Source organism: Neophocaena asiaeorientalis, unplaced genomic scaffold, assembly GCF_003031525.2.
Source record: "Neophocaena asiaeorientalis asiaeorientalis breed wild unplaced genomic scaffold, Neophocaena_asiaeorientalis_V1.1 scaffold1, whole genome shotgun sequence".
Taxonomy (NCBI): domain Eukaryota; kingdom Metazoa; phylum Chordata; class Mammalia; order Artiodactyla; family Phocoenidae; genus Neophocaena; species Neophocaena asiaeorientalis.
In genome coordinates this window covers 3533774-3560644 of record NW_020171981.1, presented here as the reverse complement: position 1 = coordinate 3560644, position 26871 = coordinate 3533774, and the positions used below count along the sequence as shown (strand labels likewise).

General features: G+C 56.2%; 4 protein-coding genes across 12 annotated transcripts in view; 3 read left to right on the top strand and 1 right to left on the bottom strand.

Annotated features, from left to right (window-relative positions):
* Positions 1–2715: 2715 nt before the first annotated feature.
* SCRN2 (secernin 2) lies at positions 2716–6375 on the top strand. Of its 2 annotated transcripts, XM_024745928.1 has the most exons (8): positions 2716–2803; positions 3185–3358; positions 3665–3846; positions 4440–4639; positions 5084–5299; positions 5396–5561; positions 5654–5834; positions 6065–6375. In XM_024745928.1, the coding sequence occupies exons 2-8, from the start codon at positions 3185–3187 to the stop codon at positions 6221–6223; spliced, it is 1278 nt and encodes a 425-aa protein (XP_024601696.1). In that variant the 5' UTR covers positions 2716–2803; the 3' UTR covers positions 6224–6375. The 2 variants fall into 2 exon arrangements, with proteins under 2 accessions (XP_024601696.1, XP_024601688.1); XM_024745920.1 differs by having other exon boundaries at positions 2748–3358.
* A 487-nt stretch (positions 6376–6862) lies between these two features.
* Positions 6863–11250, bottom strand: LRRC46 (leucine rich repeat containing 46). The gene is made up of 8 exons (XM_024746000.1): positions 11190–11250; positions 10984–11089; positions 9568–9676; positions 8679–8725; positions 8282–8391; positions 8023–8092; positions 7578–7726; positions 6863–7327 (listed from the first exon to the last, which is right to left on the bottom strand). The coding sequence occupies exons 1-8, from the start codon at positions 11197–11199 to the stop codon at positions 6957–6959; spliced, it is 972 nt and encodes a 323-aa protein (XP_024601768.1). The 5' UTR covers positions 11200–11250; the 3' UTR covers positions 6863–6956.
* Positions 11251–11305: 55 nt separating this feature from the next.
* MRPL10 (mitochondrial ribosomal protein L10) lies at positions 11306–17243 on the top strand. Of its 2 annotated transcripts, XM_024745987.1 has the most exons (6): positions 11623–11731; positions 13602–13771; positions 15008–15172; positions 15427–15571; positions 16290–16461; positions 16795–17243. In XM_024745987.1, the coding sequence occupies exons 1-6, from the start codon at positions 11680–11682 to the stop codon at positions 16904–16906; spliced, it is 816 nt and encodes a 271-aa protein (XP_024601755.1). In that variant the 5' UTR covers positions 11623–11679; the 3' UTR covers positions 16907–17243. The 2 variants fall into 2 exon arrangements, with proteins under 2 accessions (XP_024601746.1, XP_024601755.1); XM_024745978.1 differs by having other exon boundaries at positions 11306–11731; positions 16290–17243.
* A 2072-nt stretch (positions 17244–19315) lies between these two features.
* The window catches only part of OSBPL7 (oxysterol binding protein like 7), a 12463-nt gene continuing 4907 nt past the window's right edge, over positions 19316–26871 (top strand). For 2 of the 7 annotated variants that reach the window (XR_003003254.1, XM_024744769.1), the window contains exons 1-13: positions 19319–19431; positions 20710–20864; positions 20973–21098; positions 21274–21327; positions 21939–22052; positions 22408–22518; positions 22614–22731; positions 23409–23512; positions 23866–23958; positions 24043–24175; positions 24264–24637; positions 25292–25429; positions 26024–26117. Coding sequence is in view for 6 of the 7 variants with exons in the window: in XM_024744769.1 (XP_024600537.1) it covers positions 20790–20864; positions 20973–21098; positions 21274–21327; positions 21939–22052; positions 22408–22518; positions 22614–22731; positions 23409–23512; positions 23866–23958; positions 24043–24175; positions 24264–24637; positions 25292–25429; positions 26024–26117 (1534 nt within the window). In the remaining variant the exon portion in view is untranslated. Of the gene's footprint in view, positions 19715–20709; positions 20865–20972; positions 21099–21273; positions 21328–21938; positions 22053–22407; positions 22519–22613; positions 22732–23408; positions 23513–23865; positions 23959–24042; positions 24176–24263; positions 24638–25291; positions 25430–26023; positions 26118–26871 lie in introns of all 7 variants that reach the window. The other 5 variants (XM_024744784.1, XM_024744797.1, XM_024744791.1 and 2 more) reach the window with 5 other exon arrangements.

Sequence of the window (26871 nt, the reverse complement as noted above, 5' to 3'; positions counted from 1 at the left end):
CCGTTGTGGAGCACAGGCTCCAGACGCGCAGGCTCAGCGGCCATGGCTCACGGGTCCAGCCGCTCCGCGGCATGTGGGATCTTCCCGGACCGGGGCACGAACCCGCGTCCCCTGCATCGGCAGGCGGACTCTCAACCACTGCGCCACCAGGGAAGCCCTGACCTGCGTTCTTATCGGGGGCCTTTGGTGGGTTCCCCCCCCACCCCCGTCCGCAATGGAGCCCGAGGCTACCTCTGACTCCTCAGTTCTGGCACCCCTGGCAGGACAGTCCTGGAGGGGCTGAGAGGGAGTTTGGGAAGTCAAAACACCTGGGCTGGCCCTCTGGGCAACGTCTCTGAGTCACCCTCTCCTCTCCTGGGAAGTGGGAATAGAATCCCTCTCGGGTGCGTGAGTGAAGTCAGGAATGGGAAAGTGACCGAGGAACCTGCAGCCTGGGGACTGCAGCCTGGGACTGTGCTGTCCTGCCCGGTCCTGACCCCCAGCGGGCAGCTGGGGAAGTTCAGGATGTGAACCGGCTTTCAGGTCAGCCACCTCGGGGACTCACGTTTATCACCACACAGTCTTGATGTTTGCTTCTGGAATGACGTCCAATGGCAACCTCCCGACCCCCACCCCATACATCACACCAGAAGCAGCCTTCACCTCCCATTAATCCTGGCGAGTCTGGCTGCTCAGCACCTGCAGTGTAGGTTTGAAAAGAATCTCAGGCGCCAAATAGTCCAGTTGCTCCCACCCGGTAGAGGGCATATTAGAGTCACCCATGGAGTTTTTCCAGATGTTCCAATTCACTCCCCAACATCCCACCGAATTATGTCCCTTGGGGGTGCAGTAGAGCAGAGCTTCTCAAACTTTACACCTGGGGGTTTTGTTAACACGCAGATTCCTATTCAGTAGGTTTGAGGTGGGGCCTGAGATTCTGCATTTTTAACAAGCTCCCAGATAACGCTGATGCTGGCAATCCGAGGACACTTGGAGAAGTGAAGTATTATATTGTGTTGTGCAATGGGAGTTGCGTCGTTGAAAACTAATCCCTCCTCATCCCAACCATGGTTGAGAACCACTGATCTAGTCCAATGCCTTCACTTGCTATTGGAGGAACTGAGGCCCTGGCAGGTAAAGTGACCTGCCCGAAGAGACCCGCGGAGCTATATCATAGCAGGAGCAGGATGAGATGCCAGTCTGCACAGTTCCGGGTAGTGCTCTTCTCCGCCTCCAGCCCAGCTTCTAGGTCAACCTTCTGTGCAAGTGGCAGTCCCCTTTCTGAAAGTGAAGTCCATCTCCCTGGAGACAGCACCCTCTTGGGAATCATTCTTGTTTATCTAGAGGAAATCAGAAAATATCTCAGATTTCAGATGTCCCAACAGCCTTATCTGGCAGGTCTTCCCCGGCCATCACCCAGCACACCTGCCCGCAGCCTGCCTCCTGGGGAAACCTCGACCTCAGCCTTCATTCCCATCCCAGGAGTGACCACAGGCTGGGATGCTGTGGCCAGGGCTCCAATCAGCAGCCCTGATTGGTTGGCAGGGTGGATGTGGAAGAAGTACATAATCTGCAGTGTCTCCCCTCCCCCCTTTCCTGGAGGGCTCCATAGAGCAAGAGGGTGTGAGATGCATTAGCTTAAATGCTGGTTATGGAGATGGTTTATAGAGGAAAATGACCTGGGAAGCAGAACATTTGGGCTCGGAGTCTACCTCCACATGGATATGTGCCCCCTTGGCCAGGATTTCTCCCTTGCTGTTTCAGTTCCAAATCTTTGGGCTAGAAATTTCCAAATTTCCTTTCAAAGCTAACCTCCAGTGAGTTTGAGCACTGTGGGGCAGAATTGGCCTTTTGGAGGTCGGATGGATTTTGTGCCTATGTGCCTTTAAAAAATGCATTAACTTATTCCTACACCTCCTGACCTGTGACCACTCTTTTTTTAAGCATCTGTATTGGAGTATAATTGCTTTACAATGTTGTGTTAGGTGCTGCTGTATAACAAAGTAAATCAGCTATATGTATACATATATCCCCATATCTCCTTTGCGTCTCCCTCCCACCCTCCCTATCCCACCCCTCTAGGTGGACACAAAGCACCGAGCTGATCTCCCTGTGCTATGTGGCTGCTTCCCACTAGCTATCTATTGTACATTTGGTAGTGTATATATGTCCATGCCACTCTGTCACTTCGTTCCAGCTTACCCTTCTCCCTCCCCCTGTCCTCAAGTCCATTCTCTACGTCTGCGTCTTTATTTCCTGTGTGACCACTCTTATAGATCTTATTTCCGAGGGGTTGGGGAGTGGGAGGTGGGAGATGGGGAGGAGTAGGAGGGACAGGACAGAGGATGCGGGGGAGGGGGCACCAGCCTGGCGTTGTACCTTTGTAATTCAAACCAGGTCACAAGTAGCTGAGGTTCTTCCGTCATCTCCGGATGCCCTAGCATTCCCCGTTCTCTAACAAATCAGCCAAGTTTTTCTTTCCTCCTCTTTCACGTGGGCTCCTTTCCACCCCCCAGCTCCCTCTCCCGACACTGGCCCCATTGGAGGAGCTAGCGGATTCGTCGCAGCCTTTATCGGGCCTGAAAGCTGCGCCCGGGGTAGGGCAGGCAGCCAGCAGGACTCCGAAGGCCGCCTCGCTCCAAGAAGTGGTGCTGGCGCGCGCCCTGGTGGAAAATTAAGGAACTGCAGGCGCTCGATTCCGACTCCGCCCCCAGGCCCAAAGCCTTCCAGGTCATCTAGGAGCCTCCGCCCCTTGAGACCGACCTTACCCGAAGCGGAGGAAGTGGCGCTCGGGACTAGGCTGCGGATCCTGGAGGGAGAGAGGGTGAGGGGCATACAGTATCGGGGAAGCGAGAAACTGGCAGACAGAAGAGTGGCGTGCGATTCTTGGAGAGGGCTTGGGCAGCGAGGGAGACGCTCCCGCGACTGCCCTGAAGGGTCAGGACTTCTGGGAGAGCACGGCCCTCGGAGCATGCGGTCTGCGCCCGTCTGCTGGCTCCCAAGTCTGGAGCCTGGCGAGAGTGGGCGTCTCCGTCGCGCACGCCGGGCATCGAGTGTGCGTGCGGTGCTGAGCGTCCAAAACCCGACGGCAGTGCCTTCCCTGAGTGTCTCACGTGTTGGGAGAAGGGCTCCCTAGGACTGCGCCCCGCTCAGGATAATGGAGAGGTGGCACGAGAGGGACACACTCATCTCCACCTCTCCGCAGATGGCATCGTGGAGCCCTGACACCCCATGTTCCTGCGACTGCTTTGTCTCGGTGCCCCCGGCCTCGGCCATCCCAGCTGTGATCTTTGCCAAGAACTCTGACCGGCCCCGGGAAGAGGTGCAGGAGGTGGTGTTTGTACCGGCAGGCACTCACGTCCCTGGGAGCCGGCTCCAGGTGGGTTAGGCCTTATAGGGTGCTGGGAGTTGTGGCAGAACTAGGCATTCTTCTAAGACCTTCCTCCTCTGCTCCCCCCACCTGGGAAGCTGCCAGATGTGGTGAAATGAGCATGAGCTTTGAGTCCACCGACCGGAACCTAACCTATTATTTAGCCTCTGTCGACCTCAGTTCCCTCATCTGTAAAATGGGAATAATAAGACCTTCCGCGAAGGACTGTGTAAGGTGATGGGCATAAGTGCCACCACTTTATAGGTACCTCCTCCTTTCTGAGTGGACTCTCCCTTTCTCCTCCCTTATCTCCAGTGCACCTACATTGAGGTGGAACAGGTGTCAAAGACCCATGCTGTGATCCTGAGCCGCCCTTCTTGGCTGTGGGGGGCTGAGATGGGTGCCAATGAGCATGGTGTCTGCATTGGCAACGAGGCGGTGTGGACCAAGGAGCCAGTTGGGACAGGGGAAGCCCTGCTGGGCATGGATTTACTCAGGTGTGGACCCTGCCTCCCTCATCCCGTCAATATACCAGAAATCTGGGGCTGAGTACTGACCCAGGCCATCCTCCTTGCCCTGCCCCCAAGCCTGGTTCACAAGCGCCTCCCCCTTTCTGCCCACTTTGTCATCATCTCCAGGGAGGCTGTCCCTGCCCCGCCCCTCTCTTGGCCCCATCTCCACAGTCTGGTAAGGAGCTCCCAAGTGTGGCCATCTCTGGGCTTCTGCTGACCCAGAAATAGGACAGTGGTTTAAAATTTTTTTCAATAGAAGTGAAATTTTTTTCAAATGAAATCTCACGAGAATTTTGATTTGTAAAACCACTAAACATGGAGCAGCTCTGATTGAAGAGGTTGGAGGGCTCAGGGCACTTCTTTCTCCAAGAATATGTTTCAGTCCTTTTCATGAACCCCTTAGAGCACAGCTTGAAAACCACTGGCCTATATGTGCTTAATACAACCAATGTTGGCCGATTTTCTCTGTGACTTGGGCCTGTCACCAAACCTCTCTGGGCCTCTTCTGTCCACTGAAGCTCTGCCACCAGCCACTGATACCCCATCGCCCTCTGTCCCCTGGACTCTGTTTGTGCCAGGCTGGCTTTAGAACGTGGCAGCTCAGCCCAGGAGGCCTTGCACGTGATCACAGGCTTGCTGGAGCGCTACGGGCAGGGGGGCAGCTGCCGGGAGGACCCCATGCCATTCTGCTACCACAACACATTCCTGCTGGCCGACCGGACTGAGGCATGGGTGCTGGAGACGGCGGGGAGGCTGTGGGCTGCGCAGAGGATCCAGGGTGAGGGGCCTGGTGCTGGGGCCTGCCTCCCAGAGGTGTTCCCCTTTTGGGGTGGGAACAGTGCTGGGGACAGGGAAGGCCCGATCCAGGAGCAAATGTCTCGGGTGGTGGGGGCATCCAGGGAGATGGGAAATGAGTCCACTCAGGAACTTATCCTCCCCCCTCACTTGGTTGAGTCCTCTTGTGCTCCACCCTGCCGCTTCCTCTGGGGAGCCTTCCTGGACTTCCTGGTGGCCAGGTTTCTCCCTTAAACGCAAGCAGGTTCCTCTTCTTGATGCTCACTACAGCTGCAAGCTCACAGTTATTTCTGTGATCGGTTTGTCTGTCTCCCCCTCCACGAGGGTTGTCTGTTCCCTTCACCACTGTGTTCTCAGCACCTAGCTGAAACCCTGGCACAGGACAGGGGCTTAACGATAAATGAGCGACTCCCCATCTCCTCCGCAGAGGGGGCCCGCAACATCTCCAACCAGCTGAGCATCGGCACAGACATCTCAGCAGAACACCCTGAGCTCCGGCCCCATGCCCGGGCCCAGGGCTGGTGGGGTGGGCAGGGTGCCTTTGACTTTGCCCAGACCTTCTCCCTGACCCAGCAGCCTGTGCGCATGGAGGCTGCCAAGGCCCGCTTCCGGGCCGGGCAGGAGCTGCTGCAGCAACGGCAAGGTCAGTGAGTGGATGGGGTGGGGGCCGGCCTCCCTCCCCTCCCACAGCTTCAGGGGGCTTAGTCTGAGGCCGGAGGGCCCCCTTCTGCCCTGGCAGGGGGCATCACGGCAGAGGCGATGATGGGCATCCTCAGGAGCAAGGAGAGTGGCATCTGTATGGACTCCGGAGGCTTCCGCACCACGGCCAGCATGGTGTCCGTGCTGCCCCAGGACCCCACACAGCCCTGCGTCCACTTCCTCACTGCCACGCCAGACCCGTCCCGGTGAGAGTGTGGGGAAGGCTGGGGAGAACGGGCCAGGCAGGGGAGACGGAAGGGTGTGATAGCCCTCAATCCTTCCATCCCTGTCCCATCAGGTCGGTGTTCAAACCTTTCATCTTCGGTGTGGGAGCGGCCCAGGTCCCCCAGGTGCTGTCCCCCACTTTTGGAGCACAGGACCCTGTTCGGAGCCTGCCTCGATTCCAGACTCAGGTGGATCGCCGGCACGCCCTCTACCGCGGACACCAGGTGGCCCTGGGGCTGATGGAGAGTGAGCAGGTAACCCCCAGGGAATCCCCCACTCCCAGCTGGGACTCTGGAAACGTGAGGGGACCTGGGATTGGAGGAAAGACTGCAGAGCTGGGGAGAGGAGTCTCTCCCTTCAAAGCCAGCTGTCCAGGAGAATGTTGGGTGCTCCGTCCTTTCTCCTGCTTCTGTGAGACGGCAGCCACGCCCCCCTTCCGGAGGGAAGCCGGTCCCAGGGACTCAGCGCTACCTTTCCCGGGCAGGATCGTGGGCAGCAGCTCCGGCAGAAGCAGCGGGACCTGGAGCAGGAAGGCCTGGAGGCTGTGCGGGGGCTGCTGGCCAGGGAGTGGGCCCCACCCCCCCAGGAGCTGGGCGGCCTCTTCCAGGCCTTTGTGGAGAAGGAGAGCCGGGTATATGCCTGAGCCCGGCTCCTCCCGGCTTGGCCTGGGGTGCAGCGGGCTACAGTGGGCACAGGACCCCTGGGGTAGAGGGACAGAGCAACCCCTTCACCGCCTCCGCCTTGTTCTGAGTGGCCGGGTTAGCCTTTGCCTTAATAAATGTGTTCTATTTCCTCGTTCAGTGTCCAGGGCCAGTGGGCGTGGGAGAGCCGAGAGAGGGCAAAGGGCAGCCCTGAGGCGGCTGCAGGGCCTCTGGGTGCCTTGCTGGGCGGTGCATTTTTCTGACTTGGTGAAGGTCTTGGGGGGCCCTGTGGGGAGAGGAGGTGGCCCCCAGGCGTGTGGGTGTGTGTACACGGAGGAGCATGCATGCCTGGCACAGCAGGTGGCCGCTACGTGGGGAGGATTAGAACCACGGCTTTTTGGTCCTTGACCGGAATCTCCGAAGGGCACTCCCTAGGGGGGGCGATGTGTGCACCGCGAGATGGCCTGAGACGGGTGCCAGTCCCTTGGGTAGTTCCTGCAAGATCCTATTCTTTAGAATCAGGCTCTGTATTCCTTCCACTGTTTCTGGGTGCTTTTACTGACAGCTTCCCCTGAGATTCCCCTAAGTGACATGGAAGACACATGCAGGGCCTGGAGATACTTTATTGGGGACAGGCTCCTGTCACAGGCGAGGGCTCTGAGGGGGAGGGGAGACCCACTCCACCCCTTGTTTCTCCGTGTTCCTGGGGCTTTGTTGGTAGCGATGGGCTGCGCTTCACTTCTTGCTTTTTTTGGTCACAGTTTTGGTCATGCTGGGGGCCCCAGCCGGCGAGGTCTTGGCGGCTGCGGCCGCTCTGGCCCCCTTCCCTGCCTGAACAGTGCTTTGCTGGCTCCTGGAAGCCAGACGGCATGGTTTCTTGATGGCAGAAGAGGCTTGTGGCAAGGAGACGGGCTCCGGGGATGTCTCCTTCCCTTGCCTGGGAGTGACGGAAGGGCTGCTGTTCCCAGCCATGGGCGCCCCTGGCAGCAGTGGGAGGTCGGTGAGGGCTGGCCGCATCTCCACCCTCAGTAGGTGCTCCAGCAGGGCTGTCTGCTGCCTGTGCTCCCGGTGCCTGCTCATCTCCTGCTCCAGCTCCTTGAGGAAGCCTGTGAGGGGCCAGGACGGTGCGTGGTAGATGGAGCCCCGGGCTTAGCAGGAACAGACTCTCCCCTACCATCCCTAATGAGGAGGAGCCTAAGATGGGGTGGGGGGGGAACAAGTCACCTGCATGCCCAGACTGGTCTGGCCCTGGGACCACGTCCCCAGACACCACCGCTGTCTTAGCTTCTCCCAGATCCCACAGGGCAGGCAGGGGTGTGCTCTGAGGAGGCTGCAAGCCTTGGAAAGCAGGGTCACCTTGCTCTGAGCAGAACGGGCCTCTCAGCTCTGGGAACTCCTCGTCCTCATTGCTTGAGGCTTTATCCTCCTCATCCGAGATCCAGCGCTCTGCCACAGGCTGCCCGTCTAGGTCCAGCAGCAGTGGCAGGGCTTCTGTCACCAGCCTCCTGCAGGGCAGAAAGAACAGAGGCTACCACCCAGGAGGGCACGCCTGCGCGTGGAGCCTGGGTGGATGCACAGACACAAGCCACAGCAGCCACACCAGGAGGGGAGGTGTTCTCGAGCTGGAAGATAGGCCTGTGGTCAGCCCAGCCAGCTGAGGGCAGGCCCCAAGTGGAGTTATGGGGGGTGGGAAGGCCAAAGGGGCCCAACTCGAGCTGGAGTGAGGGTGAAGGTGCCAGGGACGGCCCCCCCAGGTTTGCAGGCCATCACCCCTCTCTTCCCACCTTCACTTCCTCCTCACCTGTAGCTCTCCTGGTTGGTGCAGCTGTTTCCAGTCAGGTTGAGGATGAGAAGGCTCTCGGGGAATTCGTCTGCACACGGCAAAGAGAGGAATAATGAGGTTCTCACACCCACCTTCCTGTCTAAAGCCACCGCCTCTTTGCACAGCCCCCCAGAGACCCGGAGGACGTGCTGATAATGCGGGCAAGGGGAGGGAGAGCAGAGAGGAGGGAGGGCACCACCGGGACTTATTCCATGAGCCAGGGCAAGGACGTTCCTACCCAGCTTCAGTATTTCTATCAGGTTCTCAGAAAGGTCCAGAAACTGGAGGTGTGGGAGGTCACGGAGGTTTTCCACCTGCCTGATTCGGTTTCCTGCCAGAGACAGGAAGCTGTAGGGGAAGGGAGGGGGAGAGACAGCTGAATCACAGAACAGCTGAAGCGGGGGACAGGGGCACCAGGCGTCCGGGGCCCCCTGGCTAGGCAGCCGGATGATAAGTGGGGACGCATGGCCTTCTGGGGTGAGGGAAGCAGAGCTAGGCTTGCAGGGTCCTCGGCTGACCAGCAGCTGGGCTTGGGGAGATCTGAGCCAGTTCTTTGGGGGTATTACCAGGTTCCTCCCCTTCATCCTCCCTCTTCTTCCCTCCCCCCACCCTGCCTGAGCCCTGGCACCACGTACCGTAAGGAGGGGACGCAGGCCAGGTTCTCAATTCGCTCGATCTTATTCTGCAGGAAGAAACCGAGTTGGGGAAACCAAGCTGAGGTCAGCTGAATGGGGGGCCTTTTAAAGGGACAAAGCCCCAAGACCATGTCTACTCTTGAGGCTGGAGATATGGCACTTTGGGAATGATCATCCCACTTCTTGAACTGGTTGTCATTACCTTGGGATGATTTGTTTTCTCCAGGTGGATGGTTGAGGGCATAAACTTGGGACTGGGCTAAATTTGATTTAAGTACCCTGATCACCCCACAACCAAAGAGTGACCTGGACATCAGAGAAGGAAACCAAGGGGAAACAGGGAAAGGGAAAAGGCTTTGGTGGTGGATTACACACATGGAGGGGACAGTGTACCTATAGTACTTTGGTCTGTCAAGTTTCTGTGGGGGAAGGTTAAGGGATCTGGGTATATTCAACCTGAGGGAGGCTGGAGATCAACCACCCACCCACCCCCACTACCACCACCACCAAAAAGCCTTCAAGGTTCTGAAGGATGCTGAGGAATCTCGTGGTTCCTTCTTCCTTTTTTTCAAAACAGGAAATGGACTTGAGCTATATAACGTGAGAGATTTAGGGCAGACATCAAGAAGGACTTCTAGAACAAGAGAATTGTCTGACAAAAAAACAGTGACTCAAGAGCATGGTCAGCATGTCTTTTCGGTGGATTGGTCTTTCAATTCAAGATAATTCCTGATTCATCTGGAAACAGTTTCTATGAAGGTCTGCCTGCCTGAACACCAGTAAATGGGCAAGATGACCTGGTTGGCTCCTTTCAGATTAGACAGACTTGGCCCACAGGGGATGCAGTCCTGTCCACAGGGAGGAGTAAGGGCAGGAGGCAGGAAGTTACCCCTTGCAGATAGAGGCTGTGAAGATTCTGGAAGCCTTCTAGGTTCCTGATAGTGGTAATTCCCTCCCGGTCCAGGCGGACAGTCTGCAGTTCAGCAAGCGTGTGGAACCTGGGCAAACGGTCAGCAGGGTTGGCTAACAAGGCCACTTCTGTGGTCTCTTAGGAGGAAGACGGAGGGGAGGGTGTTTCAAGGAGGGGGTGGATGGCTCAGTGATTGCTCAGATGTCAGGGACACCTGCTTGACTCATGAGGCGGGGTCTAGATCGGGGAACCTGGGTTGACTTGGAGACCTGGGTATCTGTCAGTAGCACTGGGAGGGATAAGAGTGAGAGGTGAGTAAGGGCCCTTGGACTGGGAAACTGGGTGATGGTAGCTTACGGTTCCTGCAGAGGCAGGGGAAGACTTCCTCCAGCCAGCTTGGGCTGGGACAGAGAGGGGACAATCTCTGCAGGAAGATCCTTCCTCACCTCCCTTCTGAGTGGTCCACGGAGGGAAGATCACTTGTTCCACCTACCCATTCATTAATCCCCATTTACTAAGTGCCCATCAGAGACAAATGAAAGAGTCCCTGCCCGTCACTACTAGGGAAGCTGGCCAAACATCTATGACAAGTGGATGACAGAGGCATGTGCAAGGGACTAAGGGAGTCCATGGATTATACACTGCATTCAGACTGGGGTGTTCAGGGAATGCTTCCTGGAGGAGGTGACATATGAGTAGGCGTTAGCCAGGAAGGTGAGGGGGGATGAGGAGAAGGCATTTTAAGCAGAAGGTATAGTATGTGCGAATCCAGACTTTCTTGAACTTTAATGTGCCCATGAATCCCTTAGGGGGTCTTGTTAAAGTTCAGATTCTGATTCAGTAGGTGGGCCTGAGACTCTTCATTTCTAACAAGCTCCTAGGTGATGCAGATGCTTCCCACTCATCCCAGCACCACTCTGAGTAGTAAGGTGCTAAGATGTGAGAACACGGGGTCTTAGAGAAATCACACACTTATGGAGAGTCGCAAGAAATAAGGCTGAAAAAGCAGCAGAGGTCAACTCAGGCTAAGGTGTTTGGATTTTATTCTGGAGGTACCAGGGAGTCAGGTTCTATCAGATTTGTCATTTAAAAGGATCACTTTGGCAACAGTATAAGGTGCCTGGACTGGGGGTAGAGAGACTAATTAGGAGTTTGTTGAGAGGTGATGACTTATTTAAGACCCTGACTTAAAACAATTGAGTGGGCATGGTGAAAAAGAAATAGAATGATTTTTAAGGAGGGAGAATAAGTGGGACATTGCCACTGACTGAATGTGTGGAGTTAAGTAAAGAGAGGGACAAAGAAAGGTAAGTTGACAGATCAGTAGAGCTCAGGGGACTGGTCATCCTGTGTGTTTCAATCTTCCAGCACCCCTTTCCTCTCCCATGCACTCACATCTTCTCTGACAGGTCCTCAACCTCGGGGAAGGCCAAGTTCCGCTTAGTGATAAGGGCTTCAGTAATGCACACACCGCCTTCCTCTGGACTCTGGGTAGGCTTATCTGTGAAAAGAAGGGTTCAATTGTTACATTTCCTGATTCTTGGAGGCCTGACTCTACTGTTAGTCAATTGTTCTACCCAACATCCCACCTCTCTACTCACCTCCAGGCATGATCTAAAAGCTGCTGGCTTGGGGAGGGATTTGAACGAAGAGGAGCAGAGCAGCTTGGACAGCCCCTGGGAATGGAGGAACCCAGGATGGTATGAGGATAGAGCTCAGAGAATTGGGGGACAAAGGAAAGGGGTTGATTCAGAGCAAATTGTTGGGGTGGCGTAGAAGACGAAAGTAAATCGAAGTGGAGGGTCTGGAGTTTGAGGGGTGTATAGGGGCTTCACTGGCCGCCTACAGGGGGCTTGTAGGTAGATGGTGGCGCGTGCGGATGGCAAGAGCGGTTGGAGGAGTCTAGCGTCGTTGCTAGGAGACTGGACGCCAGATGGGTCATCCGGGAGGGCGGGCTCGCCGGTGCCGGGCTCGGCGCATTCGTGTTGCTGCTCCAGCCGGCGGCTCCGCCCTCCGCTTCCGGCCCTGGGACTACCCACAATCCTTAGCTCCTTCCGTCTCGCTAGGCTCCCGGCCGTTCTTCCGGTGGCGATGGCTGCGGCCGTGGCTAGGACGCTGCGAGGGGGTCTCCTGCCCCAAGCGGGTAAGGAGCGGCCCACGTCTTCTCGGCGCGTTCCGGCCGATGCTCTCTAGTCGTCTCCCTCCTCTACTACTAATCCCCTCCCGAAATCTCTGATCCCAGACACCTTCTGATGACCCCTGACCCCAGCTAGATCGCCGGCCTCCTTCCCCCATCTAATTTCCTGTGAGTCCGGACTCTACACAGCAAAAACGTCAGCGACAGCCAGAGAATTTATTCTCGACGCCCCAGCCCCCCTGCCTTGTTTGGGGTTTCTCTAGCCCACCACCCAGCTCTTTCTGCCTCCAGAGATTCCTTAAGGTCTCAGCCTAAATGTCATCTCAGGCCTTCCCTCGCCACCCTCCGCAAAGGTTTCCCCTGTTAAATCTGTATCTCTCACCCTGTTTACCGACCCCTTCGCCTTATCACAATCTAAGTTAGCATTTCTTTATTTGTTGTTTTCTCTGTTAGACTATAAACTCCATAATGGCAGAACCCATGTTCATTCAGCATAGCCAGCATGTGGCATGGTGCCTGACATTAATAGGCATGCTATAGATATTTGTTTAATGAATGATTTTGAGTACGTAATATAGGTCAGGCACAGTGATAAGTACTTTACATGTATTATTTCATTTAAACCTTAAAGTGTCCTTTGAAGAAGGCATTATCTTCCCCTCTTTACAGATTAAGAAACTCAAGTTTAGACCAATTGAGTGACTGGTCAAGGTCACAGCTAGTAAGTGGCAGGAGAGAGATTAAAATCTGGTTCCATGTGTGTCAATTATATCTCAATAAAACTGCGAAAATTTTTGAAAAATCTTGTTCCATCTGATCTAACTTAACAGTTAGGTTTTGTGGCCACTGGCAAGAAAACCTCTCACTTAAGCAAATCTCCATGCTCTCTGACTGTTAGAGCCACCTTCTGGCTGCACCTTTCTCTGAGATCCCATTCCGGCCTTGGGAAGGGCTGAAAGTGGGAAGCTCTAGCTTGGGTCCTTTTGTTGAGCGTGAAGCGGTTACCTTGGCTTAGGGCTTTCGAGTGGCTCCCTTGTCTTCTGAGGGGTGCTCTCCAGCAATGCCTGTAAACAAGAAGCGTAGAGAGGAGGGAGACTTGTTTCGGGGAGCTGTGAGGACAGTATAACTTTTCCCTCTTGCTTCAAATCATGGGGGAAGGAACAATGCATAGAGCAGTGGTTCTCAAACTTTAGCCAGCATCAGCATCACCTGGAGGGCTTGTTAACACTGTTTTCTGGGCTCCGCTCCAGAGCTACTGACTCAGTAGATCTAGGACGGGGCCCGAGAACTTGATTTTCTAACAAGTTCCTGGGTGATGCTGATGTTGGGTTGGGGAGGGGTGGTCGTGGTGCACACTTTGAGAACCACTGGCTTATAGCAGGGGTTGGCAAACTATGGCAGGGCTGGTCACCATCTTTCCTACATAGTTGTATTGGAACACAGCTACATCTGTTTGTTTACGTATTGTCTATGGTTACTTCCATCATACAGTGGCAGAGCTGAGTAGTAGCGATAGGCCATATGGCTCTCAAAGTTAAATTTTTATTTGGTCATTTAAGAAAACATTTGCCCAGCTCTCTCCTCCTTTTTAAAATGTATTCAAAATACTTTCTCCTTTGTTCTCATTTTTTCCTTATCTCTTTGCATAAAGAGCTGGAGAAATGGGCACCTCCAAGGATCAAGCACCTGAGCTAAGGTCACCAATTAAAGAGAAGAGAAGGTTCGGGGATTCACGCTTTCTAGCAGAGTTCCTTGTCCCACTCAGTGCTGAGGCTAGCTCTGTGAACTCTGGTTGTCTGTGCCTAGGGGGTGGGTTTTGTCCATCTGGTGCAGACTAAGAGGCTGCTTCTCACCATATGGCCGTTTCTTCTCCCAGGCCAGCTGCCCATCCGCCAGCTTGTCCGCTATGGCTCCAAGGCTGTTACCCGTCACCGTCGTGTGATGCACTTTGAACGGCAGAAGTTGATGGCTGTGACTGAGTATATCCCCCCCAAACCTGCTGTCAACCCCAGATGCCTGCCGCCCCCTCCCAGGCCCCCCCAGGAGGTAAGAAACAGGCTGGGCATGTCGCCTGGTGGTGGGATGGTGGATTAAAGTGATCTTGTCTCTGTGGCCATAATGAAGTAGCACTCCAGGACATGGTCATCCACATCATTACTTCCCCACTTTGATCCTGTAGTCCAGATGCTTTCACATGAAATCTGCACTTGATTCTGCGTCGGCCTTTTGGGCTCTGTGGTTTGGACAGGGTTCCTGGATTTCCTTCATTCTTGTCTCCAAAAATGTGTGTGTGAAAGCTATCCACACAGGCGGAGGTAGGAGAGAACATCGCTCCCGTCTTGAAGCTTCCGTGTTTTCTTAGAGGAACAACACGAGGTTTTTTGTCCTTGAAAAAGACCAGTGGAGAATTGGGAACTTCATGGTGGTTCTCAGCTCCACAAGTTCTCAACTTTGAGAAATACTGTCTTGAGAAAACGAAGTCTTGCTCTGTAAAGATACCTCAATTTTGAATTAACATTGCAAAAGAGTGATCTTGTATTTATAATTGGTAAAATAACTCAGCTTGAGCACAGTGTCAGGGATAATTAAATGATTTTGACAGTATTATTAGCAAAATAATGTTTGCTGGGTCAGACTGCTGTCCAGTTCAAGGGGACTGAGCATTCTCAGGTTTTAAAAACACTGCTCTAGGGAATTTCCTGGCAGTCCAGTGGTTAAGACTCCGTGCTTTCACTGCCCAAGGCCCGGGTTCAATCCCTGGTTGGGAAACTAAGATCCCACAAGCCACACGATGCAGCCAAAAAGAATAATAACAAAAACTTAAAAATGTATATTTATTTACTTATTTAGGCTGCACTTTGTCTTTGTTGTGGCACATGGGATCTTCCTTGCAGCCTGTGGGCTTCTTTAGTTGCGGCATGTGGACCTCTTAGTTGCAGCATGCATGCCGGATCTGGTTCCCTGACCAGGGATCAAACCCAGGCCCCCTGCATCGGGAGCGCAGAGTCTTACCCACTGGACCACCAGGGATGTCCCAATAATAAAATTTTTTAAAATTAAAAAAATAAAAACACTGCTGTAAAGCCTGTGGTTATCAAATGGAAATGAAAGGATGGAGTGGGAGATAGAACATGTCTCAGAGTTAGAGGCCCAGCTCTCCTGCCTGTACCCTGATCTTCGTTAGGGCATCACTGGAAGCTCCAGCGCCTGTCCCTGAGGGAGTAATGGGTGTAAGGAGATGGGGCATTTTACATCCCCTTGGTCCTCCCTTTCTGACTGCAGGAGACAGGCCTCGTCCGGCTCCTCCGTCGGGAGATAGCAGCAGTTTTCCGAGACAACCGAATGATAGCTGTCTGCCAGAACGTGGCTCTGAGCGCGGAGGACAAGCTTCTCATGCGGCACCGGCTGCGGAGGCACAAGATCCTGATGAAGGTCTTCCCCAACCAGGTAGAGAACGGCCCCCTGGCGTGGGTTGCCGTATTCCCCTCCCTCACCCCCATCTCAAACCCCAGCATCTCTCCCAAGATGTGGCACTCCTGACTCCTCCCTGCCACGGCAGCCCTCTAGTCCGGGGCCTAATCTGTGATTAGGGTTTGAGGAGACCCTTGGCTTGAGCCCTCAGCCTGGTGTGGCCTGTGACCAAGGTGGGTGACTCTTTCTCCTACTTGACCCCAGTAAGCCCTTCTTTCTTGCTGTTCCAGATCCTGAAGTCCTTCCTGGAAGATTCCAAGTACCCAAGTTTGCTGCCCCTTTTTGTGGGGCACAATCTGCTGCTGGTCAGTGAAGAGCCCAAGGTCAAGGAGATGGTGCGAATCTTGAAGAGTGTGCCTTTCCTGCCGCTGTTGGGTGAGCAGGCTCCCCTGCCAGTTGGGGGTGAGGGTGAAGGGAGTGGGTGCTAGAGCAGCCTGCTGCCATCTTCAAGGCTTGTGTGGGTAAAACTGTGGACATGCTTGGAGGGGACACCCTCTCACGATGGAGCCTGCGTCAGTGGCACCATTTGATGAGGGCTGCTTGTGTGTGTCACTCGCGGAGGGGAAGTTCAGACACCTTGAGTCTAGTAAGGGGGTAGTGGGTATTGAAACCCGCAAAGACAAAGATACTTAAAACAAATAGCCCAAGTGAAGGGTGCTGAGGGATAGTGAGCAATGTTTCCTAGACTCCCCTGATGCCGAGAGTCCCTGGAGGTGCTTCTTTCAGAGAATACTGATTTCACAGGTCTGTGTTGGGGGCAGGAATCTGTGTTTATTATACAGACTCTCCCCACCCCATCCCCCCGCCCCAAACACACACTCCATGGTTCTTCAAGGAAGTTTAGGAAACAGTGACTTAGTGGGGGTTGGACCAGGTAGATGTATTATGTAAGGGATTCTAGGGAACAGTTAGGAAGGAAGGGAGAGGATTCATCTGAAACAGTGGGAGTGGGGCGGGGCACAAGTGGGAACCAGATTTGGGGGAAGGCTGGGAGGTAGAAAAGGGCAATGGAGAGTAAATTCCTAGGGTTGGACCATTATTTTTGGAGAAGAGAAGCATTTGTGGGAGCCTCGCTGATCCTGTGTTCTTCCAGGTGGCTGCGTTGATGACACCATCCTCAGCAGGCAGGGCTTCATCAACTACTCCAAGCTCCCCAGCCTGGCCCTGGTGCAGGGGGAGCTGGTAGGAGGACTTACCCTCCTCACGGCCCAGACCCACTCCCTGCTTCAGCACCAGCCCCTCCGGCTGACTGCCCTGCTGGATCGGTACGTCAGACAGCAACACGCGGAGGACCCTGTCATGCCAGCCAGTGGGCAGCCGGATCCTCCCGACCCTGTTCTGGACTCGTAGCCAGCCTCTTGTACCCAGCCTGCCCATAAATACGCTCTGCCCCGTTGGCTGTCAGAGATATGGGGAGCTTGGGGTGGGGAGTGGCGTTTGTTACCTGGCTTTCACTGACAAAGATCTCTTCCAGTACATGGCAACCCAGAGATGCAGAGGGATCCCATTTCAGAACGGAGGTGGCTTGTAATCACTGTCTTTGTCCCTAGTTTTCCCAACTTGGGACCTGATAGCAGCGGTCTCTTTCCATTCTCCAGGTCCAAGGCGGAGAAGACTTTGGTTTCTGTGTTCACTGCCCTTGCTGCACGTGCCTCCCAGCCTATCCCCCCGTGGCTCCAATGTGCCAGAATAGCTCAACTGAGTAATTAATTGTGCTGAGAGTGGCATCTGTTGAGAGCCTACTACGCCAGGCTCCCTTTACAGGTGCTAGATCCTGTACTTCTCACATGTTATCCCCATTTCAGAGAGAGGAAGACTAAGGGGAGGAGAAGTTAAATAGCCCGCCCAAGGTCATGCAGTTGGCAAGAGTCAGCACAGGGACTGAACCAGGCTCTTCCTACTCTGAAGATGCTGCCCTGGTTTTCTACACTAAAGCTTTTTCATCAGGGTCCCAAGTGTGCTTGGGTGTTAATTCTGCGCCCTCAGGGTGTGCCGTGTCGTGGAAAAGTTGGGAGCACTGCTTTATGATAAAGTGAAATGCATTTTACTTACTGTGTTTTGCTGTTGACAAGCTTATCCTCCCTGTAGACTTATTCCCAAGGTCATCTCTGACTCACTTCTCTTCCTAGAAAATCCTTCCTCTTCCCATGTCCAAGCCTGTTACCTCCCTGTACTTGCTCCCACAAATGGCATTGCTTAAGTGCTTGTCCTTTTGAAGGCAGCTGCCCACTTTGTCCAGTATCTGGCACATCTCAGGTGGTTCAAAACAAAAGAGCTGGGACTTACCTGGTGGTGCAGTGGTTAAGAATCCGCCTGCCAATGCAGGGGACACGGGTTTGAGCCCTGGTCCGGGAAGATCCCACATGCTGTGGAGCGACTAAGTCCGTGTGCCAGAACTACTGAGCGTGCACTCTAGAGCCCATGCCACAACTACTGAGCCCACGTGCTGCAACTACTGAAGCCCGCGCACCTAGAGCCCGTGCTCTGCAACAAAAGAAGCCACCGCAATGAGAAGGCCGTGCACCGCAATGAAGAGTAAACCCCTGCTCGCGGAAACTAGAGAAAGCCCGCGTACAGCAACGAAGATCCAACGCAGCCAAAAATAAAATAAATTTATTAAAAAAAAAAAAACTGAGGGAAAGCCAGGATTCTGTTTTTTTTTTTTTTTTTTTTTTTTTTTTTTTTTTTTTTTTTTTTTTTTTTTTTTTAGGATTCTGTTTTAATAAGGGGGTCTGGGGGCTCTTGAGTAGGAGTCCTCATCCAAGTCTCAGGGAACTGGAGGTTTTTAATGGAGAAGGGGTGTATGACAAGAAGCCTGCCCTTGTCCTTGATTGGAGCGCATTCCGGGTGGACACGGGTGATGCGGGGAGTTAGTTGATCATTGCTCTAGGAGCAGTGCCACAGCTTCTCTAGTCCTGGGCAGACACTGCTCTGGCAATGATGATCTGCAGCAGCTTTTCCTTCCCTGGTTCAGGACTAGCTTTCCACAGTGCCCAGCTCTGTGCCGTTTGCCCAGGGATGCTCAATCAATAGGAATTGAATTAAAAGGCCCCTGAGGCTCCTGGATGCCAGAGCTGGTCTGGCCAGTGCTGCCCAGTGCTCTCCCTGACTCCCAGTACCCTGCCAGGTGCTAACAACGCCCTCCTGGGGTGGCAGGGACTGCTGAGGTTCTGAATGGAACAGAGAGCAGGCATCTCCTGAGAGATGTGTAAGCCAAGGCCCACGGGACAGCTGGTTGGGGAAGTGGCCTATGTCATATTGGGAATCAAAGAAGAACCTCGAATTGCATCCTTCGCCTGCTGGCATTGCCTGAAGCCACAGCATTAAACCCACTTCTTTCCAGAAAGTGGCTGCACTGCACTTAAAGCTGTCAGTCCAGTTCATGTTCATTTGAATGAATTCTAGCCCTTTCTCAAGAGGTAACTTTTAATTAGAATTGAGCAGCAGAAGGGCAAAGGTATTCACAAAGGGAGGCCAAGGGTACCAGAGTTGGCTCCAGCTAGCCTTTTAACAGCCAGGTGGTTACTGCCCCAGACCTGCCCCCCATCCAAAGACTCGGTAGGCTGGGGGGGTGGGGGGTGTCTTACCACATAGGTGCTTCCGGCCCCCATGGGTCCTGACCTGGTGGGGCATCACCCCCAGTGACAGCCTCACTGTGGCCCTCTTGAACTATGCCCTGCTGACTGCCTTTGGCACTGTCAGCTGTGGTTCCACGGGGGCATCCCTCCCTTTCTGTCAACCTGAAAGCTTTGCTGGCTCCAAATTCCACAATCTATTTTCAGATGTAAAACAGAGGCAGGGGTTAATAAGGAAATGGCCTTGGGTACTAATTGGGGTCAAGGCCATGCTAGTGTGAGCAAATTCTTCACCAGCACTAGCTTGGGGCCAGCAGCTCCCTAGTCCTCTGTGATCCATCTGGAACTGTGCCCACTGGGGACTCTGCTCCCACTCCCAAGCTTTCTGGGCGCTGGGGAGTCGGCTCAGCCCTGAGTCCTCCGGGGAGCAGGGGGGCAGAGCTGAGCGGCTGCCCGGACTTTGGCTGGAGGAGGGGCCAGGGGAGGGGGAGGTGGGGAGATCCGGCTAGAGGGGAGGCTCCGACGTCTCCTTCCTTCCTGGTTCCTGCTGCAGCTGCCGCCACTGCTCAGCTCCGTGAGCAGGGAGCTGGCGGCTCGGAGACGGTGACAGAGGCGGAGCGGTGCGCGGGCCAAGGAGCACTGGTGTCCATGGACCCTGGGGTAAGGAGGCCGCGCTGGCATCAGCTGACATTCCCCAAGAAGGGGACATTCACCTGAAGCTGGTGGGTCTGCTCTTCCAGAGATGAGGGCGGGAATGGAGCTGGAAAGGGGGCACCCACCTGGCTCACCTCGACCTGCACCCTCTACTAACAGAGCCTCCCCTCCACCCGCAAGCAATGAGGGGCCAGGATCCCACGGAGCCAGGAAAAGGGCACAGAGACACCCAAAACGCTGGAAGAGTTTGTTAACTTTCAATGGCTGAATGTAGGAGTTTTCCCCCCAGGTCAGCCTCTGGTAGCATGGGCCCCTCTGCCCTGACCTCCTGGCCACCCACACCCCACCACGTCCCTGTCCCCTCCTGGCCTCACCTCCACCGGAAGATCCCCCAGCTTCAGGCCAACCTTGCCCCTCCAGTCCCCTCCCCCATCTCACACACACAGAGCCTCATGCATTATTGATCTCCCCGTGGAGCCAGGATGGCCAGGGCTGGTGCCAAGGGCGCCTGTGGGCACTGCTGCGGGACCTGTGCAGTCCTCGGCATGTGTCTCCAATGGCTCGTCCCCCGCTCTCTCCAGGTGGATGGCACTTCTTAGGAGCCCCAGGGATAGGGATGAAAGAAAGGAGGCTTGGGGGACGGGGGGACAGAGGGTCCGAAGTGGGCATCCTAGGGGGGCGATTGATGGGAGGCACAGGGGAAAATGCGGGCTGTCTCAGGCCTCCATTTCCTCAGGCAGAAAAATGGGAGCCCAGGAACTAGAGGATATGGAGGCCAATTGGTGGGGAGCTGGGGTCAAGAGGTTGGGGGGCTCTGTAAAGGGATGATGGCAGAGGAGCCTCCATGCCGTGGTGCTGGGCTCAGGGATCCTGGTGGAAGAGGAGCTGGGTTGAGATCTCACATGTCTAGTCTCTGGATCCCTCTGTCCTATTTTGGGGCCTCTTCCTTCACTCCCCTGCCTCACCTCTGATTACCCCCAGGGAATCCTCCAGAGAAAGCATGGGGTGTTTCCTGGAGCTGGGGAATGTGTGAGTGCCTAAGGTGGGGCAGGGCTGACTTTTCGAGGTTTTCTTTTGGCACCGGCCTGCCTGCTGCGCGCTCCACCTCTCTGGGCAGCGGGCGCTGAGACCTGCCCAGAGTGGGGTGGGGACAGGCTTGGGAGAGGTGTGGCAGGTGAGCGGAAGATGTGCTCGGGGGCTCTCATCCCAGAGGGTGCAAGAGCGGCTGGAGGTGGGGAAGGTGATAGCCGAGTCTGTGCTAACAGGGTCTCTTTCTGCTTCAAGGGCCCCCTCAGGACAAGGTGACATCTTTCCCCTTCCACACTTCTCTACGTCCTCAGCAGGGAGTGGCCACTCCCTTCCCCATGGACTTCCAAGAGCGGGACCCTCCCTCCCTGGCTGAGAGCACACAGTCCGCCAAGCCCAGCAGTGCCCAGCAGGTCTGAGGGTGGGGAGTAGGCAGCGGGCGCGCCGAGCTTGGCCCGCAGGGGAAAAAGGCAGAGGTGGTCGCTTCACCGGCCGCTCCCCAACTCTGTCCTGGACTGCAGGCCTCCGAGCTGTGGGAGGTGGTGGAGGAGCCTCAGGGCCGGCTGGGGGCAGAGGGTATAATGCCTGAGAGGCAGGAAGGCCACCTGCTCAAGAAGAGGAAGTGGCCTCTGAAGGGCTGGCACAAGGTAAGGAGGCAGGGCAAGGGGAGGGGCCGGATGGGGGCGCCCGGACGGGGACGTGTGGGGTTGCCGGGGGGTACAGTCTGTTTGTGTGTCAGAAGAAACTTCTGTATGGTTGCTCTCTCCCCACATCCTTTCCTCTCTGCCCCCCGGGCCCTGTCCCTTCTGGGCAACGTCACAGAGATACTTTGTGCTCGAGGATGGGATCCTTCACTACGCAACGACTCGGCAAGATGTGAGTCAGGGCCTCGGCTGGGGGATGAGGGAGGACTTTGGCCCCAGCGTGCCCTGCGCGGGCAGGGGGCTTCTGGAATCCCCCAGAGCAGGGTCTGAATCCCAGGGACACCAGTTATTGGGTGTGGGCTCTTGGGCAGGTTACTTCCCTGGGCCTCAGCTCCTCACTTCTACCGTGGAGAGAGTGCAGCCACCCATTTATAGAGTCTTTGTCTTGGTGAGGGCTCTCAGGACAGCGCCGGGCGTAAAATAAGTACCCAAGACGTGGGAGCTTTATCATCCTCGTCCTTGTCCTCCGCTCTTGCAGGAACAAGGAACTAAAGGCCTAGACACCCAGGCTCTCTCCAAGAAGGTGCTCCTTTCTCAGCCTCGCAGATTCCTGAGGGTGGGAAAAGTTTTCCTCACTCTGTGACTGCCTAGAGCTCAGATTGTGACTTGACATAGCGGGGTGTCCTGTGCGCAGGAGGACGACTGACAAGTCCTGCTGATACTGTGACTTGGGCATGAGGGTGAACCTGCTGCCTGGCCCTTGAGCCTAGCGTGACCTCAGTGATGGTGGCCCTGGTGGCCTAAAACCAGTCCCCCTTTCCCCCTCCGATCTCTCCACCCCAGATCACCAAGGGGAAGCTCCATGGCTCCATTGATGTCCGACTGTCGGTCATGTCCATCAACAAAAAGGCCCAGCGCATTGACCTTGACACTGAAGACAACATCTACCACCTCAAGGTGACATCCCTGGGAGCCAGGTGGTGGCTTGGTCCCCAGCCTGTCAGAGGCACTGGGGCACGCAGGAGAGAGGGACAGGGGCCGAGGGTCTGTCTGAGTTTGACCAGAAGGGAGTTCCTACCATGTACAATAGCCAATGGCAAACTGGCCCTGTTGGCTGTTGTGTGAACAGGAACAGAGCTGAAGGCTTGGAGACCTGCAGAAGCTGTTTCTGCCTCCCCGCAGGGGACCTTTGCACAAGCTGTGTGCTATAGGGAGAGACCCTGCCTGCCTGCGGACCAGAGCCCCAACTTCTTGCCTCTAGAAAGCAATCCTTCCTTTCATGCATCCCTCCCCTTCTCCATCACCTCTGCAGATCAAATCACAGGACCTGTTCCAGAGCTGGGTGGCTCAGCTGCGTGCCCACCGCCTGGCCCAGCACCTGGATGTGCCCCGAAGCCTGCTGCCCAGCACCACTCACCGGAAGGTAAGATGGGCCCTGGGGCAGCGACAGGTGATGTGGGGATTCAGGATGAGACTCAGGGAGGCAGGCACCTTGCTGACCCTTGACTCACCCCACAGGTTCCTGGTGCCCAGCTTCCGGCAGCGGGCAGTGCCTCGGCTCTGCCAGGGGTTGGACCTCGGGAGAAGGTGTCTTCCTGGCTGAGGGACAGTGATGGGTTAGACCGCTGTTCTCATGGTGAGGGGCCCCTGGCACTGCGCCTCCATGGGAAGGGCCCATGCTATTGCATCTAGGTGGCATCAGCAGGCACAAGGAGGAGAAAATGTTACCTCCATCCCTGCCTCTGGGAGCCCCAGTCTGATGGGGGAGACAGCCTCCGTCTCTAGGCTGATCAGGTCTCCTAGGGCCCTGCCCTGGGGAGCCTCAGGCTTACAGAGAATGATGGGGCTCGTGCTCTAGGCATATAGACAGACCCGGACACAGGGCCAGGACTCATGAAAAAGAAGATCCAGAATGCCAACGCAGGGAGGGGTCCTGAGGAGTAGTGCCAGGGAAGGGGTGTGCACTAGAACCGGATTCCTGGAGTTGCAGGCTGCGATGCTGGCCTGGGAGAGGGAAATGCAAACCAAGGGGGGAGAGCAAGAGTGGGAGCCCCCTGGCCTGTGTGGAGGTGGCCGAGGTAAGGTGTGGTCTGGGAACAGAGTGCAGATTGGGGTGCGGGCGCTTCCGTGAGGCCAGACCAAAGGGTGGGAGCTGGGAACTGCTTTGGGCTCGTGAGTGGGGGAGGGCAGCCAGTGTCGGCATTTCCGTGGCTGCCGGTGAAGTCTTTGGAGGAGGAAGGGAAGCTAACGGACAGACTCTGGGGGGACTGGCCAGTGTTGGGAGAGGGACTTCCTCATTCATCCTTCCCGCAGAGCTCTCTGAGTGTCAGGGGAAGCTCCAGGAACTCCACAGACTCCTCCAGAGCCTGGAGTCCCTGCCCCGGATCCCCTCAGCCCCTGTTATCCCCACACACCAGGTAAGGTCCAGGGGAGGAGGCAGGGGCCCGCCCAGGGCTATCTCCGCTCTTGCTGTCTTCATCTCCATCACTTCCCCGGACAGGTCCCCAGTCCCCCTTATATGCTGCGGTTTCCTGGAGAGCCACCATCTCCCCGTTGCCCCTCCCCACCGTGTCCAGACCGCCTCAGGGTTGTCTTTCTGCCCCTTTGGAGCGACCCCTTCCTCCTGTGCCCAGGCGGCTGCCAGGCTGTCGGTCTTCTGCCTCCGGGATGCTGGTGTCTCTGCGTCCTCCTTCATGACCGTCTACCTCTCTCCCGGCTTTGGTGGTCTTCCCCACCCTGAGACTGAAACTCCCTCACCTCGACTTGCCAGGCCTCGGTGACGACCGAGAGACCCAAGAAGGGGAAGCGGACCAGCCGCATGTGGTGCACACAGAGCTTTGCCAAGGACGACACCATCGGGCGGGTGAGGCGGGGTGTGGACCCCGAGATGCTGGGTGGGAGGCTCTGAAGGAGGCTGCACCCTTCAACCCTTCCCCTTCGCCTACAGGTGGGTCGTCTCCACGGCTCTGTTCCCAACCTATCTCGCTACCTGGAGTCCCGGGACCCCTCGGGCCCCCGCGGGCTGCCACCCCCAGACTATGCCCACGTGCAGCGCAGTTTCTGGGCCCTGGCTCAGAAGGGTGAGTGCGTGCCCTGGGGGTGGCTGGGGGCAGGCGGGGAGAGGGAGAGGGAGAGGAAGGGAGTCTGATGGCCGGCCTGCCCCCACAGTGCACAGCTCGCTCAGCAGTGTCCTGGCCGCCCTCACCACTGAACGGGACCGACTGAGGGACCTGCACCAGGGTTCGGAGCCGTCCAGGCTGGGGGTGAGGCTGGGGGCAGGGTGGCCAGTGGGAGGAGCGGGCCCGAGCCCCGAGGACTGCAGGCCTGGGGGTGGTCCCGGACCTGGGCCGGGAAGGGAGGTTGGAGGAGGCAGGCTGTGCCCGGCAGGCTGGGGAGGGCTTCACCCGCCCCGTCCCGGCACCTGTGCCCTCACCCTCTCCCTGCAGGTCTCTGAGGCCGCAGCCGGCCCGAGGCGCCTCCACTCGCTGTCCGTGTCCTCCGACACCACTGCAGACTCCTTCAGCTCCCTCAACCCCGAGGAGGTGGGAGCCGGGGTGGGCTGTGGGGACCATTCCTCTGGGCCTTCTTTCTCAGCAGAAGTGAAGGCGTGGTTGGCGTTCAGACCTGAAACTCCAGCCCCTTTCACGGAACACGGGCAGCAGCCACATCTGGGTCATTTCTTAACAGCGTGCAGAGTGCTTTTGCTTTTAAGTCAGAGTCCCGTGAGGCAGTGATTCTTACCCTCAAGTTCACAGATGAGGAAACTGAGACTCAGAGGATCTAATTGATGGGCCCAGGCTCCCGTACTACATGGGTTTGAATCTGGCTCCATGACCCAGAGCCTCAGTGTCCTAATCTGCAAAGTGGGGGTAATAATTGCACCTACCTGGTAGGGTGAGTGTTGGGATTGATGGAGTTGGTACACGCAAAGGGCTTGGAGCCAGGCTCAGAGTCAGTGCCCAGGCAGTTATTATGGAACCCGTGTCTCCTCACTTCCAGGCCGGGATCTTTTCACCAGGCCTTCGTACCCCACTACACTCGCTCCCCTCCGCATCTTCTCCTGCTCAGCAGGTCTCAGACTCAGATAGTAAAAGTCCCCGGTCACACTTCCCTCACAAGGGAGCTGTCAGGCCAGGGGAGCCCGGCCTGACTCTCCCGGCTGGGCCTTGGGCCTGACACCTGTCCCGCTCCCACAGCAAGAAGCTCTGTACATGAAGGGGCGAGAGCTGACCCCTCAGCTGTCCCAGAGCAGCGTCCTTTCCCTCGCTGATTCCCACACAGAGTTCTTTGATGCCTGTGAGGTTCTCCTCTCTGCCAGCTCTTCTGAGAATGAGGTGAGGGAGCGGGGAAGCTGGTAGTGAGAGAGGAGGGACCCTGGGAATAGAGGGGTGCGGTCCCGGGAGACTGGAATCTGTAGATTCCCAAGTCCTTTCTAAGCACCTCGACCACTTCTCTGGGAACACGTCCAGATCTGCTGGGTTTGTGCGGCCCTGCTTAGAAATCTCTGCTGGGGACCCTTCTTCCAGTTTGATGTGCTCCATCCCCATGGGTTCTACTGAAACTGCTGTCTCAGCTGCACCCCGTCATCTCTCTGTGACCTCGTTTCAGCCTTAGCACTCCCTTGACGCTCACCCTCCTGACCCTGAATCCCAGTAATCCCCAGCTTCCCTTCCCTCAGTGTCCCGCCAAGTCCCTGAGCTGTCTCCCTGCTAGCTGTAAGGCCAGGCCCTCTCCCTCCCAAGGTGGCAGGGCACGCCATGATTCCAGGCCTCCCGGGGCAGTGTCTTAGGGCTCAGACCCTCCCAAATATATTCTCTTCCCCTTCCCACCAAAGGGCTAGCTGGGCAGGTTCTTGCCAGGCCCTGGGCACTGTCCAGCTGCCTGGGGGAGGCCTAGTCTGCCCAGCCTCTCATCTGTCCCTGGCCCAGGCCTCAGAGGAGGAGGAGTTGTGCACCAGTGAAGTCACCACCAGCCTGTCCGAGGAGGTGCTCGACCTCAGGGGAGCTGAGCGCTGTCAGAAAGGTGCCAGCCAGACGGGCAGGAGGGAGGGCAGGAGGTGGGCACAGCAATGGGGTTCGTCCAGGCCCAGGCCTCTTGGGAAGTAGTCCCTTGTAGTCCTGGTGGGCTAATGGCTTCGGGTGCTGACTCCAGGGGTGACCCTGGGGGTGAGTAAGGCTAAGCTGTGACTGTGCTCCAGGGGTGGCCCTGGGGGTGGGGCAGGCTCAGCCTGGGGCTAGTCTCCACTCTGGGCTTCTGTGAAGGCTTGCGTGGGCCTGATAGGCAGAAGGGCCTGCTTTTTAGCAGTGTGGGTTCGTACGTGTCATTTTCCTTCTTGGGGCCTGTTTCCTCATCTATAAAATGGGCCGAATAATTTTATTTGTTTTATTTTATTTTATTTTATTTTTTGCGGTACGCGGGCCTCTCACTGTTGTGGCCTCTCCCGTTGTGGAGCACAGGCTCCGGATGTGCAGGCTCAGTGGCCATGGCTCACGGGCCCAGCCGCTCCGCGGCATGTGGGATCTTCCCAGACCAGGGCACGAACCTGTATCCCCTGCATCGGCAGGTGGACTCTCAACCACTGCGCCACCAGGGAAGCCCTGGGCTAAGTAATTTTAACATTGGTTTCTGTGCTTATAAAACGGAGCAGAAACCAAGGGTGAGACTCAGGAAGGGCTTCTGGGGTGCGGGGTTTCTGTTTCCAACAGTGGGAACTGTCCTCTGGTTCTTAACTCTGCTGCTCACCTAAATCCCCAGGAGCTCATCAAGAAGAAACCAC